The sequence below is a fragment of the Lissotriton helveticus genome, chromosome 2_1, assembly GCF_964261635.1.
Source record: "Lissotriton helveticus chromosome 2_1, aLisHel1.1, whole genome shotgun sequence".
NCBI classification, from domain to species: Eukaryota; Metazoa; Chordata; class Amphibia; order Caudata; family Salamandridae; genus Lissotriton; species Lissotriton helveticus.
The window spans coordinates 565,476,052-565,490,573 of NC_136059.1; the positions used below are offsets into that span (position 1 = coordinate 565,476,052).

The window sequence follows — 14,522 nt, forward strand, 5'->3', positions numbered from 1 at the left end:
ATTTAAACTCATGCTCGTCGTTTCCTTTTTCAACGAAATGCTCAACCATTGGGGCTGTCATCACTTTCTTTTTTATCCGAGATTTATGTTGGCTGATACGCAAGTTAACTTGTTGGCTTGTTTTGCCAATATAAATCTTCAGGCAAGGGCACAGTATCACATAGACTACATTTTTAGTCCTACAATTTGAAAAATCCAAGTGCTTCCATTTTATACCTGAATGACAAAATTCTTTCCCTTCGATGGTATTGGGACACGCCACACAATTCCCACATTCATGGTGGCCCTCAATCGGTTTCATATTCCACTGTGATAACAAATCACTCTTTGGCCTTGGCAATGCCACGTCTGCCCTGATGATCTGGTGACCTATACTCTGGTTCTTCCTATAGGCAAATATTGGCTTAGGAAAAGGGCAGTCCAAGCCCACCAAGAGATGCCCGTTCTTCAAGACAGCCTGTCTCATAACCAGTGGTTCCAGTGCTGGTCTCTTTTTCACTTGGAGGAGGCATTCACGGGGCATACACCGTGCTCTCTTGAGTGAATGTTTCAAATGTTTTTTGGGGTAGCCCCTCTGTTTCATATCATTGCAGAAATTGTGGGCATGTACATCATAATCTCGCACATCAGAGCAATTCCTCCTAATTCGTAGTAGTTGCCCATATGAGAGGTTTGCTTTTAAGTTTCTTGGATGTGAACTTTTATGATGTAAAATAGCGTTTCTGTCAGTGTTCTTTTTGTATAGGGATGTTTTTAATTGCCCCTGGACACATGTGAGTTCTACATCTAGAAATGTCATTCTGGTATTGCTATGCTCAATGGAAAATGTTATATCTCCATGTCTGGCATTAAGCCATTCATGGAAGGCCAACAGATCAGTCTGACTCCCCTGCCACAGGAGCCAGACGTCATCTATATAGCGATACCACTGCAAGATGTATTTTTTGTACGGATTATTGGTCTCCACAAATTTTTCTTCGTACTGTGCCATGAAGAGGACTGCCATCTCTGGGGCATAAGGACAACCCATGGCAGTCCACGTCACAACTCACATGTGTCCAGGGGCAATTAAAAACATCCCTATACAAAAAGAACACTGACAGAAACACTATTTTACATCATAAAAGTTCACATCCAAGAAACTTAAAAGCAAACCTCCTATATGGGCAACTACTACGAATTAGGAGGAATTGCTCCGATGTGCGAGATTATGATGTACATGCCCACAATTTCTGCAATTATATGAAACAGAGGGGCTACCCCAAAAAACTTTTGAAACATTCACTCAAGAGAGCACGGTTTACGCCCCGTGAATGCCTCCTCCAAGTGAAAAAGAGACCAGAACTGGAACCACTTTTGGGCCTGACACACATAAAATGAGACAGGCTGTCTTGAAGAACTGGCATCTCTTGGAGGGCTTGGACTGCTCTTTTCCTAAGCCAATATTTGCCTATAGGAAGAACCAGAGTATAGGTCAGCAGATCATCAGGGCAGACGTGGCATTGCCAAGGCCAAAGAGTGATTTCTTATCACAGTGGAATATGAAACCGATTGAGGGCCACCATGAATGTGGGAATTGTGTGGCGTGTCCCAATACCATCGAAGGGAAAGAATTTTGTCATTCAGGTATAAAATGGAAGCACTTGGATTTTTCAAATTGTAGGACTAAAAATGTAGTCTATGTGATACTGTGCCCTTGCCTGAAGATTTATATTGGCAAAACAAGCCAACAAGTTAACTTGCGTATCAGCCAACATAAATCTCGGATAAAAAAGAAAGTGATAACAGCCCCAATGGTTGAGCATTTCGTCGAAAAAGGACACGACGAGCATGAGTTTAAATGGTCCATTTTGTTCACAGTGAACCAAATGAATTGTTCCTTAGATGTAGAACGAATGCTACTACAAAAGGAGGCTTACCTTATTTTGAAATTTAACAGCGCACAGACAGGGTTGAACAATTTATCTGAGGTAGCAAGATTGTAACTCCCAATCAGAGAAAAGCCATCGATAATTGTGGTGGATTTCTTCGTTTTCTCGGAGTGACTTAGTTGCCGGTACACATATACTTGGCAATTTGTAAAATAGACTTAGATTAGAGCCATAGTAATGATCCTCACCATCACATTCATAAGCGTGAATAAAATTTAACCACACGACTTAGATTGTGTTTTACAAATAAGATGTGCGTCTATCTAATAAGCCCATATGCTGCTGAACAAAAATAAAGAAGTTCCAAGAGCTTAGCGTCCTGACCGTATGAGCGTGCAGCGTTCATATATGAACCGGGCGACCACATGTCCCACAACCTCTGCAGATATTGCTTTCAAAGAAACGAATAGTAAACACCTAGTTGCCATCTGGAATTGGCATTATGTTTAATAAAGAACTAGTGCGCTTCCTGCTTCAAAAACATCCACGCTGCTGAATAAAAACGTTCAAGGATAAGGGCAGAGTGTGTTGAACTAACCAGATTACATACGAGCGCGCTATACTCTACACACTAAATGGGTGACTTTATGTCCCACAATCCTTATGTACAGCTCTTCGAAATAAAACGAGCAAAAAAACTAAGCCGCCATCTTGATTCGATTGGGATCCCGAAGGCGGTAATACTCGCGTAAAAGGTAATGTGGCAGTGGAACGATTAGGTAATTTGAAAGATCAGTGCTTTTGAATATTATTCTAAAACATCGGTATATACTTTTTTCACAGGACTAGAGCGCATCTTAAATATCACACTGAGGCAATACACGAAATAAGACCGGTATGTCCCCTTTCCTCCGCACGAGCGGTTTGCTACATGGTTACATGGCGAGTAATGCCGATAATTGTCAAACGTGTCTTCGTTTCCTGCTCTTTGCAGATACAGTTACCATATGAGATGCAACATGTTGGGTTAACTGGCTCGTTTGCCAGTGTGTAAATGAATACATCAGTTTTAAGTATTAAAAGAGAAACATTAAAAGAACAAGCACCACGAGAAAGATATGTCGAAGTGTGGACGCTTCCTTTAAATCAAGTAATGACACGATAAACATAAATGACTAATACACGTCATTTTTTTTAAATTAGAGTTGTGTGGCTTATACAACAAGGAGTAAGCGCATATCGCTTTTGAATCTAATAGAGAAGGCCTTTCTGAGAACAAGGAAATCTTCCCCACAGTCCCCCTCCTAAAAAGAATTCGGTATGTAGATTCAGTCTGAGTCAGACATAGTCTGAAAGGACCTTTGTGTAGCTTAAATGGAGACGAGCATCGAATTGCGTAAATAAAACTTTATTGTTTTCTTTACATCACTTACAGACAAAAGAAAAAGCCCTGATGAGAGTGTGTGAACTGGTTTCCTGGTCTCGAAACGCGTCGGCAAATTTGGAGGAATAAATGATTAATTACAGTAGAAACTAGCAGTAGCTAGTCTAGAGAGTATTGATTAATCTCATTCATTTGACTGTATTCCTCGTCTTTTGATTTTGTCTTTCATTTCCTGATATCAATTATACATGTACATAATATGTGTCGTTTTTGTGTAAGAATTGTTTTTGGTATGGATGATGTCATTGATTTTCTTCCGTGTATATATTTATTTTTTGATCCATGTTTGTAAATTATCATGTACAATAGTGTAAATATATGAATGTGCAGTTGTTCCTTTTTTGCAAATGAATGCCAAAAAAAAGTCTTGAAAGAAAAAAGAAAAACATGAATGGTATAAAATAAAAATACCAGGTCGAAATTCAATAAATAGTTTTTGACCTATATAAACTGTGTTGTGTAAAAATAAGGGTGGTGTAGGCACGTTTTGTGTTGTGTACTTTTAGAAAGTGGGCATTTTCTTGCTTAACCATTCTGTCGTACTGCCAGTCTATACAATCCACGTCAGGATTAGGATGATAGTTGGACTCTTGTGCATTAACTCTAGACAGTCACACAAAAGGAGCTGAGGTGTACCTTGCATATCTTGATGGGCCATCACCAGGCTGATGTGCCTTCCTGAGCTGGAGTGGTGGAAGGAGTGGTCACTGACAACCTGAATAGGGCTGTGCCTGTTCTCACAAAAAGCTGTCTCCACCCTCCTGAAGTGTGCGTGGAGCCAGGTCAGGGCCTTCTGCACTACAAAGACTTTCCTCTCAAGTGTGTCTACTTCAAAGGCAGAAAGGGGTATAAGTACTGTATCTCACTCACTCTCAAATCAGAACACTTCTGGACTGAGGACATTCTGCCCGGAAGAAGAGATGGATGCTGAAGAAAGGACTGCCACTTTGCATGTTGCTTTGTTGTGCTGGCCTGCTGTAAGCTGCTTCTGTCCTGGGAAAGGACAGGACTCTGCTTTCTGCATCCTGCTTCCAAGGTTCTCCATGGGCTTGTGTGTGCTTACCTCCTGTTAAGAAGTCTCAGGGCCATCAAAGACTTCACCTGCCAGTACCTGGGCTCTTCTGCTGAGAGCCCTGACTTGCCAAGTGGTGCCAAATCCAGGTCCTGGGCCCTTGGAAGTAGAATCTGGTGAAATAAAGGAGTAAACCCTTGCCTCGACACCCAGCACCTGTTTTCATCGACGCATTGTGACAAACTTCGATACATCGCCGCAGCCAGCACCGGAGCATGGTTCTCCATTGGCACACTGCCCACTGCTTTCACCACAGGCCCCATCTTTCCACTGCAGGGCATCAGACGAACCGCTGCAATGTGACTTTCGAGCACCGCATCACCAAAGCCTGTGATGCACCGCTCAAACTCCGATGCAGTACCTGCTTCATCATTGTGGAATCGACGCAGCGCATCTGGATTTTCAAAGCATTGTCCCTGGGTGCCGATTTCTTCATCGATGTTGCCCAGTTGTAAGGAACCAAGGATGCTTGTCCGGAGAACAACGCATCACCTGCCCTTCCAGTAAGGAACTGAAGCATCACCTCTCCTGACAGTAAGGAACCAACACATCACCTTCCCTGCGCAGCAGTAAGGATCCGACACATCACCACCCCTGGCCATAAGGATCCAACGCGTCACCTCCCCTGGCCATAAGGATCTAACGTGTCACCTCCCCAGGTAGTAAGGAACTGAAGCTTCCCTTTGCTTTTCCAGCGCCTGACCTTTCCTGCGCCTGTTTCGTCTTTGAATTTCGACACATCCAAGGTATTTTGTGCTAAAAAACACATACATAGATTTCTATGGACTGGACTTATTTAACCTTTGAAAAGTGATATCTTTACTTGTGTATGTTGGATTTTTGTCATTTTAGTCTTGTTTTATTCAGATAATAATTAACAATTTATTTTAGACTGGTGCAAACCACTGCCAGCTAGGACCACATTTCTAACTATACACAAGATGCAATTCCTCTGTGGCACCTGGGGCTACGAGTGGCACTATGAAATTGACCCCATTTTGCTGATCACTGGTATTCTTTGAGAAAGGAAACTAAGACGATTACTAACTCTTGGTACTACAACCCATATCTAGGGAAGGCTGTCAAAAATTACACTTTTCGTACGGTAGGGTAGCCTTTTTGAATACTAATGTGAAATGTACGCCAACTATTTTTAAGGTAAATAAACCAACAGTCAATTGAAGCTAGTCTGCTCTATTAAACAGGAGTCTGTGTCCAATGTAATATTATGGTTAACATCATGACTCAGCTAGTAATGATCAATATGCCACTTCTCCAATACAAATCTCTTTGCTTGCTTTATTGACTTAAATTCAGTGTTTGATGTGGCCACTTAACAGATATTAAAACAAAGCTTGTCAAATTGGGGGATTTCCTTGTTCTTATTCAACACCATACAATCAGTAACCAAATTCCAACACTTAGGCACAAGTTAAGTTGAGCAACAGGCCCTCAATTCACCAAGAAAATATACAAAAATGGGGTCTTAAAACATGAATGCATTTTTAGCAACCCTGCCTTTTCAACTTCTATAAGGCAGATATGAGCACTGTGTTGTCTAAAGACAGACCATTCCAGGCTAAACTTACTTCAATAAGGAAACTGGGGAGATCTATCAGATGGCCATCAAATATAAAAAGTGATAAAAGTAGAGCCAGCTGGGATTTACTTTAACGATGATCTATTTGACTTTTACAGAATTGGACACATTTCAGCAACTACATGTAATTATGCCTATTTCAAACAAGCTGTGATCTAAATGCCTTTATTTGTTGCTTTCCATACAAAAACTATTTGAACATCCTAAGAAATCTCTGTGTTTTATTGTGGGTGCTGTAGTCTCCCAGTGGAACCGCTTTATGGTATTGCATTTGTATAGCAAACAACTCACCCTAGAGGTGTTATCTATACCAACACATGCTCATTTAATGTCATACCGGACCTACCACAGTTCAACACCTCTCATTGCAAAAAACGTATTGAACGCTGCCAGTCTTATTAAATTGGGTATATCAAGTGATAGGTGGTATGATTGTGAGAAAAGTAAAGACAACTTGGTCCATATGGTATTTAACTGCATCTATGTTGAATCATTATAGGAAAGGATTTCTTCATACGTGGATAAAATATATAAAAATATATGGCATACACTCAAATCTTGATGGTTTACATATTCTCGGCGCATCCTATGCCTCTTCCCTCTCATCCAATTTACTACTTTTGGATCTCATGCTTCCTACGGATATAAAAATAGTGTTCTATGAATGGAAATCCTCGAAGTTATTCTCAATCTACTCCTGCTGAACATACATTTGTGAAGCTGAAAACCACCTTCTCTGCCACAGGGACAACACTCCATACACTGTGCCTCCAGAAAACAGACTAGATCACTACCTACAAATGACAGACCAATCACAACAAGCACCCCTTTGAATGATATTAGGTTTCATTTGTGATGTATTGGGTTCACTCCACTACTGGCCATATTACATATGTATACTATTCCATTTATTGAGTCAATATTGTAATTCAGCCCTATTGTGTGTTTTCAATCTCTGTGTTAATGTACCTAAGTTTTTTATTTGTTAACACTTTTACTAGCATAATACCCGTCATATGTCAGTCTGGTTGTTAACACATCCAAAATATAGATGTGAGGCTCAGACTCACTGTTTGTGATTTAAGTGGGTCAATACTTTGAAGAAGTTTAGCTTTCGTCTAGCCTGCCTCACCCCACTGCCATGTTGTTGAAGAAATTGCTCCAAATTCCCTTCAGAATATTTGATGGACACTATGCATTCCCACAATTCTTAAGCTCGCTTGCTGTGTGATGTCAAAATGTATGCTTGGTAAGTATCTTGTAAAGACGCAATACAATAACCTTGTATATCCCCCCAAGTGTGTAACTATAAATAGAATAATTTACGTACCATGGCAATTAAACAGGACAACGTTGCAAGCAATAGGTCAGTTGTTAGTATGTCCGGTAGTGGGAGTGTGGGAGGCTGAATTCACGATGTAAGTCTAAAAAAAGCTTAATGTGACCCTCAGATAGCAAGTCATTCAATGTTATGTCCCCATGACTTGCATGGAGTCTGGTGTGAACTCCTAACACAGTGTGAGCCCTGTGCCAAGCATATTCTAGAGAGTAGATATAGGATTACTTAGTTCCCCAGTTTTAGGTCCTTTCTTGTACATCTGGTTCAACAGCGCTTTAAACATAGAGCAGTCCTCTCTATGAGTAGCCAGTCTGGGACATCACCGCTCAATGGATTCATATATTTTGCATGACATTACTGATGAGCAATCCTATAAGACTCCAGGTGAGGTTAGCAGAGAACGCCTCATTCGAGCAGAGAACGCCTCATTCGGTGAAGTTGTAGCAGTTGAGCTGCTTTCAGTCTTGGTTAAGATTCACCCCATGCAAATGACTGTATGTTCTGTGTCAACAGCCTGAGTAAATATTTTGATATTCTTAAATGCATCATGGGAAAAATATAGTTAAATCATGATGCCACATTCATTTTAACTATATGTACTCTTCTGCACAAAGAGAACTGTAATGTAGAAAAAAAATAATTAAGTAGAGATTGCAACTAGTAGAGAGAACAGATTTCCCCTCACCATATTCTTCAAACTCCTGTTGATCAATACTGCCAGGTATTTTAAGTGTGACTCTTTAAACTTGAAGGGGACACTACCCATTCATGCCTAAGTGTTGGTTCTTCTCATTTGTAAGGCCTTGTGTTACTCCCAGTTGAGTCTTTACCCCCAAAAATGTAGAGAAGGTTGAAATTAAGGAGATCAAGGCTGGTATCGAGGATGCTAGAACTGCTAACACCACCAAGAAGTTATCAGTGTATGGCAGAGCTCTCCTTTTACCACAATCACCCCTATATGGATAACAAAGGTGAATGTATAATCTCCCTCTACTGGATGGACAAATCACCATGGGTCTATAGTTGTGTGATCTGAGGTAATATCCTGTGTGTAAGGCCGCTTAAATTCAGAACTGGAATAGTTAATGCACAGGGTGCATAACGTATAATCAAAAAAGAATGGTATATCTGCAAGAGTGTCACTGAAGGGTGCTATGAGAGAACCCAGACCTTTGTAAGGTATTGTACAGGTGGCATGTTTAACACGTCACAGTAGTACATCTGGGTCAGTCAGATAAACTATTAGTAATTAAATCTCTTCAAGGACCAGATTGTGTGGCAATCTGGGGTAGGTCTGCAATTGTGTGTCACTCAACAAAGCAAGTTACTTCGGATGGAGGAGAACATGTAAAAAATGTGCTGGGTTTGTAGGAACGCCGAGAAGGCATGAGCCTAGTAATTGGTCTGAACGTCTGGGCGGAAGGGAAAAACAGGCTAAAAATAAGATGCAGAAAAAGAAACAAACAAAAAAAGGTAAAGCGATTCTCTTTGAACAACCTTTGAACGCTGGTCCATCTGCCAATAATCTGCACAATTCTAGAAAAAGGTCATAGTTTACAGGAAAAAGGAATACGGGTCTAACCATGATGTTCTATATTAATAAATGAGGTGAAAGGTAGCTCTGTCTCATGTAGGGTACAGTATCCCTAGCAATCCAGACAGTTTCTCCTTTGTAATGGATTATCTTAAAGCTAGTGAAAGTCACTAGATACCAACATTCTGACCCAAAAACGTGGGTGACAAGTAACTGCAATGATAGCAGACCATCTGAAAAATAATCATGATTATTCATTTTAGTTCTCTGTAACTAACAGGTACATTCAGACTTGGTATATACACATCAGTAAGGATGTAGCATGAATTACTCAAAAATCAGTATGGTTCACCATCCCCTGCAATATAACAACTTCCCTACTACCTACATTTGTCATTACTATACAATCTATAACAATCATGGATACTTGTATAACTGTCTCAGCCTCTGAGTGGTGATCTCAATTTGTCCCTTGGTCTTTGATGTACATCTGGTTTCTTCTTGTAGCCTGAGGTTCAGCAATGTGTGACATCTTCCAGCTTCTCTAATTCTTCTCATTGTGAGGCATAACTAGGTCTGTCTAACTTCATCAGCTATGGTGACACCTGCCCTGGACTTTTTGTGTGACCATAGCTGCGAATCCACCTGTCTCGGGGTTTATTCCTCGGTTTTTCCATCAATTGTAATTATCATGACAGTTGGATCAAGTAGCCCATAATGAATGTCTCACTTCTTCAGAAGGGATCTAAGTGTAAATGGCAATAGTTTTCTTACTTTTAAGTTTGTTTCATAGAGAAAGTCTTGTGAGTCATACATTTTGTGTTCAGCAGACTGGGAAGGCCCTTGTTTCTTGGTCGTCATGATGAACTGATGTGCTTGAAGGCTCCTCAGGAATCAGGCAATTATCTGTATTTGATCCAGTCGGCTGTTGCTATCTCATGATCTATCCTGTGTACAGTGAAACAAAGGTGTGGTGATTTCTGGAATGAAGGTGGTGAGCAACGCTACCCTACCATCTGCTTCAATTTTTTCATGCACTCCATAAAAGTGGATGTTGTCTCTCTGGTGCCGGTCTTCCAGGTTTGTTGTCTATTGAATTGTTCCAAATCAATCGTCTCTGACAGTTTCAACTCGACCATTACCAGTCTATCTTCCATAGTGCTTAGCCACATGCTAAGGTAAGAAAGGTCAGTTCTCTTTAACTGGATTTCAGATGCTGGTTTTATAGTGGTCCCTTCTGTTGCTTTAATGTACACCTGATCAATGCAGGAATCTTGTGCATGGTTTACAGTGTAATTTCTGGTGATCTGTCTGTTGTTTGGTCCACTATTGCTTTTTGTGGTTCGCTTGAAACTGCTACAGCAAACAGCCGCTGCCTGGTTTTAATTTGGACTTTGGGTAGGGAAGCCTGTGCACCAAAACGGTCTTAATTTTGATAAAAGCAAGTCCTCAAGGAACGTCAACACTACGGTTAACAGATTAGGTATATGCATGGTACACCATGATGGATCACACAGGAATCTTGTGTAGTTTTAGGCCAAAAGTAGTGGGTAGGGAGTAATCGGAGAGGCTCCCTGGAGGCAACTGAAGTTATGGGTGGCACTTCACTATGCAGCTCCTCGGCTTGGGACACACTGTTCTGCTTGCACTGCCTGGCACAGCACATGTGCACCAATGCATGCCAATGTGTTCATGGCTAATGTGTCATTGTGCATCCATCATACAAAAGTCAAGTCTATTGTACCTGAAAATGCTTGTTTCAAAAGGTGACAAACCGAAGACAAACATGATCAAGAAAATGAAGACAGACATATTGTAATTAACATTTATTTTTCAACAGAGAATCAAAATAGTTTACCCATAAGCCTCAGACGCAATGGCTGCGGGGATGCGCCTTCAATCTCTGCCCTGAGCAACTCTTTAGCTACGGAAAATATTTCTTCTTGCGTGGAGACAGATGACAACACTGTGGACGCTCTTGTCCTCACTTCAAATTTTACATTCTTCACCTTTAACGTGACCGTCTTACCCTATAAGACAAAAGAGTTAACTTACCATCACCTTCAATATGTTATGAAGAAAGGGAATCCATTAGTTCCTAAATAAACCTTAGTAACTGAACAATGTAGGGCTAGATGCCAAATAGGTTAGAACAGGTACAGAAGAACAAAGTAACCTTAATAGTGACTTTGTTACTCAAAGTCCATATGACTCCATGTCACCACAGTTTTAGCATGCAAAGGGTCAGGGCGCTAGAGTAATATTCAAACCGAAGTCTTGCTGTAACAAGAGCCAGAACTAATTTCCTCAACAGAGATGGGGGAATCCCAGGTCACAAGGTACAAGTGCCAGTACTCAAAAGAATCTGAAGACCATAGTTTGTAGTTATTGAATCTTATCGGCAACAGAGTTGTAGGGTAATACATAGTGAGAGCCATTTAAATTCGCCTTTATCAATGTAAATATTTGATCTTGATGTTTAAAGGCATCTGAACTAGCATTAGTATAAGATCTAACTACAAATGCATTCAGTGATTGAAGCAAACGCATTTTAGAAGTGGTAACATTGGCAGAAGAGGCCGAGGTAGAAAGCGTATACTCATTTACAAACCTTTATCTGTATAGTTTACATAAAAAATGGGTTTTAAGGCAGTGCTGGAATTGTGTGTTCCAACAACAGCAGAACACCCATGGCACTAAATAACTCAAGAGTATTAACTGGCAGTTTACCCACATACACTACAGGTATTAGCGAAGAAAAAAATTAATTGACTGAGTGGAAAATCGATAAAACCGGTCGGTATGAACAATTCTACCAAAATGAAACACAGATGATCTCAAAAGATAAATCTGAATGACGGGGGGCGTGGCTTGGAGGGCGAAGATGGCGGTCGCAGCTTAGAGGAGCTCCCGCCGGCCCGCACATTATCCGACAGTTATCCTGGCCCCCGAGCCCCGCAAACAGCCCTACCTGTGCTGGGAGTGTTCCGGGTGGCACCGTGACCTGTCCGGTGTGCCGCCCTGCTTCATCGGCGGCTCCGGTGATCCGCGATTGCTGGCGACGCAGTGCGGCCTACTGTCCACGAGTGGAGCCGGGGCCTCAATTTTCAAGACCCGGAGCCGGCGGCCAGTGGTCGGGCCGGCCGGAGGGGATTCCTCGCCCAGACGCATCGGCGCCGGAGCCCACGGGACCCACTGGGGTACCTAGGAGGTCGGAGGCTGCACCGGGGTGTTCCTGCAGCGAAGTTGGGACGCCGCGGCCTGTGCGGACCCCGGGCGACCGGGGCCTCGAGTTTCGCGACCCCGGGCCGGTCCGTGTCAGAGGGACCGGGGGTCGCTGAGGCTTGCTCCTCGTGCCGGTGTGCCACTTCCTGTGCGCGGCGTCCGCTGACCACGTCCGGGTGGACCTTGGGGAGTGAGTCGTTGCTCGGACCAGACTGCCCGGTGGCCCCGTGTGTTGCCCGTTCTGTGCGCTCTGGGGCGCGCCTCCCTTGGCCAGTTCCTGGGCTTGCTTGGGGCTGGTGTCACGACGGTGGAAGCCCCCGCTGGATCCCGCCTCGCACACTGGGGCTTTGGTGTGACCTTGCAGCCTACCTGGCCCTGGGGGAGCCGGGGCCTCGGGTCTGGTGGGCCTCAGCCGGACGGTGCCTTCCCTGGCTCTTGGTCGGAGAGGTGGGCTCGGTGCAGCCGGAGAGCTGGAGACCTGCACGCCACGTTGGACTTGGAGGGCTGGACCTGGTGTTGCCTGGAGAGAGGAGCCTGCTGCCCGGATGGTGCGTGGAGGCCTCCCGCACATAGTCCGCAATATACAGTGAGTGCCCCCCCCTCCTCCTTCCCTCTGGTGGACCTGCACTGGGGCGCTGTGACGGGACTTGTGCCCCGGGAAGTGATCTGGGCTAGTCAGTTAGGAGACCCGGGTGCCTGCCCTGCATCATCAGCCGCTGTGAGACGCGAGTGGGCTGTGAGGTGGCCTGGTGGACGACGGGGCTGGACGTCCCAGGTTCTTGAGACATTCCTGTGTGCCTCGCAGATCCTGAGTGAAGCCCGGACCGGGGTTCCTGGTGGCCCTAACTTGGGGGAGAGTCTATCCTACTGAACGCTCCCGCTGGGACTGGCTGCCCGAAGCTGGGCTGCGGAGTCTGTGATTTAGGGGTGCCCACTGGGGACGGCGTGCAGGCCCCGACGGAGTCTCCTTGGCCCCCCCGAGTGGACGCTGCTATTGAATTGCTGTAGACGGGGGCCCACAGCAAGAGCGGAGAGGCCTTCTTCCTTGCCACTGAACATGACGAGAGGTGGGGGCGGCACTGGGTCCACCAAGCAGGGGCCGATTGATAAATTCACAGGGCCCGGCGGAGGATCTGGGGCCTCCGGAGGTGGCCAGAACACAGGCCCTGATAATGCGGCCCTGATGGCCGCCATTACGCAGTCCAGGGACATGCTTGATGCCAAAATTGGGGCGGTTGGCGCTGATGTCATGCTGCTGCGTCAAGATCTCCGCAATGCTGTGGTCCGCATCACGGAAGCCGAAACTCGGATTACAGGGGTGGAGGATGATGTGGTGGCTCTGAAAAAGAAAGTGGAGGACATGGCCAGGATCCAAAAGGGGCTAGCGCTCCGTGTCGAGGATGCGGAGGGGAGGGCGCGAAGAAATAATCTGCGCTTTGTGGGCTTTCCGGAGGATTGTGAGAAGGGGTCTATGGATGTGTTCTTGACGCACTGGTTGGAGAGTTGGCTTCCCCCGGACGTCTTGTCACGCTGCTTTGTGGTGGAGCGCGCCCATAGGGCCCTGGCGCAGAAACCGCCGGCGGGAGAGCGACCACGTCCAGTCATCGCCAAGATCCTCAATTTTGCATGACCGGGACGTTATTCTTAGGGAAGCAAGAGCGAAGGAGGACTTGTCGTTCGAGGGTCACAGGATTATGATTTTCCCGGACTATACCAGGCTGGTGCAGCAGCAGCGCCGATCCTTCCAAGATGCGAAAGCCAAGTTACGTGGACTGAAAATTCAGTATTCACTGTTGTACCCTGCCCGTCTGCGTGTTGTGTTTCATTCCAAGACCCACTTCTTTGACACCCCGGAGGCGGTGTTTAACTGGACGGATGAGACTGTCAGGATCCGACCGAATGCCCAGCCGGGCCTGAACTCCGGAGCATCGCGTGGGTCATCGCCGGAGAGGGGCGAATCCTCCAACAGGAGCAGGAAACACAGGAAGTCTAGGTCGCGGCGACGCTCCCCATCCGGGGGTGTCCTGCTGGATGGTGCACAGTCGGACACTGCTCAGTCTGGGACTGGGACCTGAGGGTCGTAGGGCCCCCTCTTGTCTCCTGAGCGTCATTCGTCTCTAGCCTTGGCTGGTGGCCATAGGGGTGACACTACTGCTTGATGGGCTAGCGCATGGTATGGAGTGGTCTGGGCCGTGGCTGGACACACAGGGGGGGGCGTGATGTTTGTAGTAGTTCTGTCCCGCTGCGCTTAAGCGGTGGGCCACATGTGAGTGACGGGGTTCGGGGTGCTGACCCATGGGCGGCCTATTCCTCCCATGTTCGAGGGGGGGCCCTAAGGGGAGGTACTGTTAGTTGGGGAGTGTGAGGGGATCCATTGGCCTGGGGGGCTTTGGGCGCTCTGTTTTGGGCCCGGGGCTCTTTATGCCGCGACAGGTAC

General features: G+C 45.1%; 1 protein-coding gene across 4 annotated transcripts in view; it reads right to left on the reverse strand.

Annotated features, from left to right (window-relative positions):
* POLK (DNA polymerase kappa) overlaps positions 1-14,522 on the reverse strand; it is a 922,939-nt gene that overhangs the window by 80,917 nt on the left and 827,500 nt on the right. For all 4 annotated transcript variants that reach the window (XR_013607050.1, XM_078675233.1, XM_078675231.1 and 1 more), the window contains one exon: positions 10,719-10,890. Coding sequence is in view for 3 of the 4 variants with exons in the window: in XM_078675233.1 (XP_078531359.1) it covers positions 10,719-10,890 (172 nt within the window). In the remaining variant the exon portion in view is untranslated. The remainder of the gene's footprint in view (positions 1-10,718; positions 10,891-14,522) is intronic.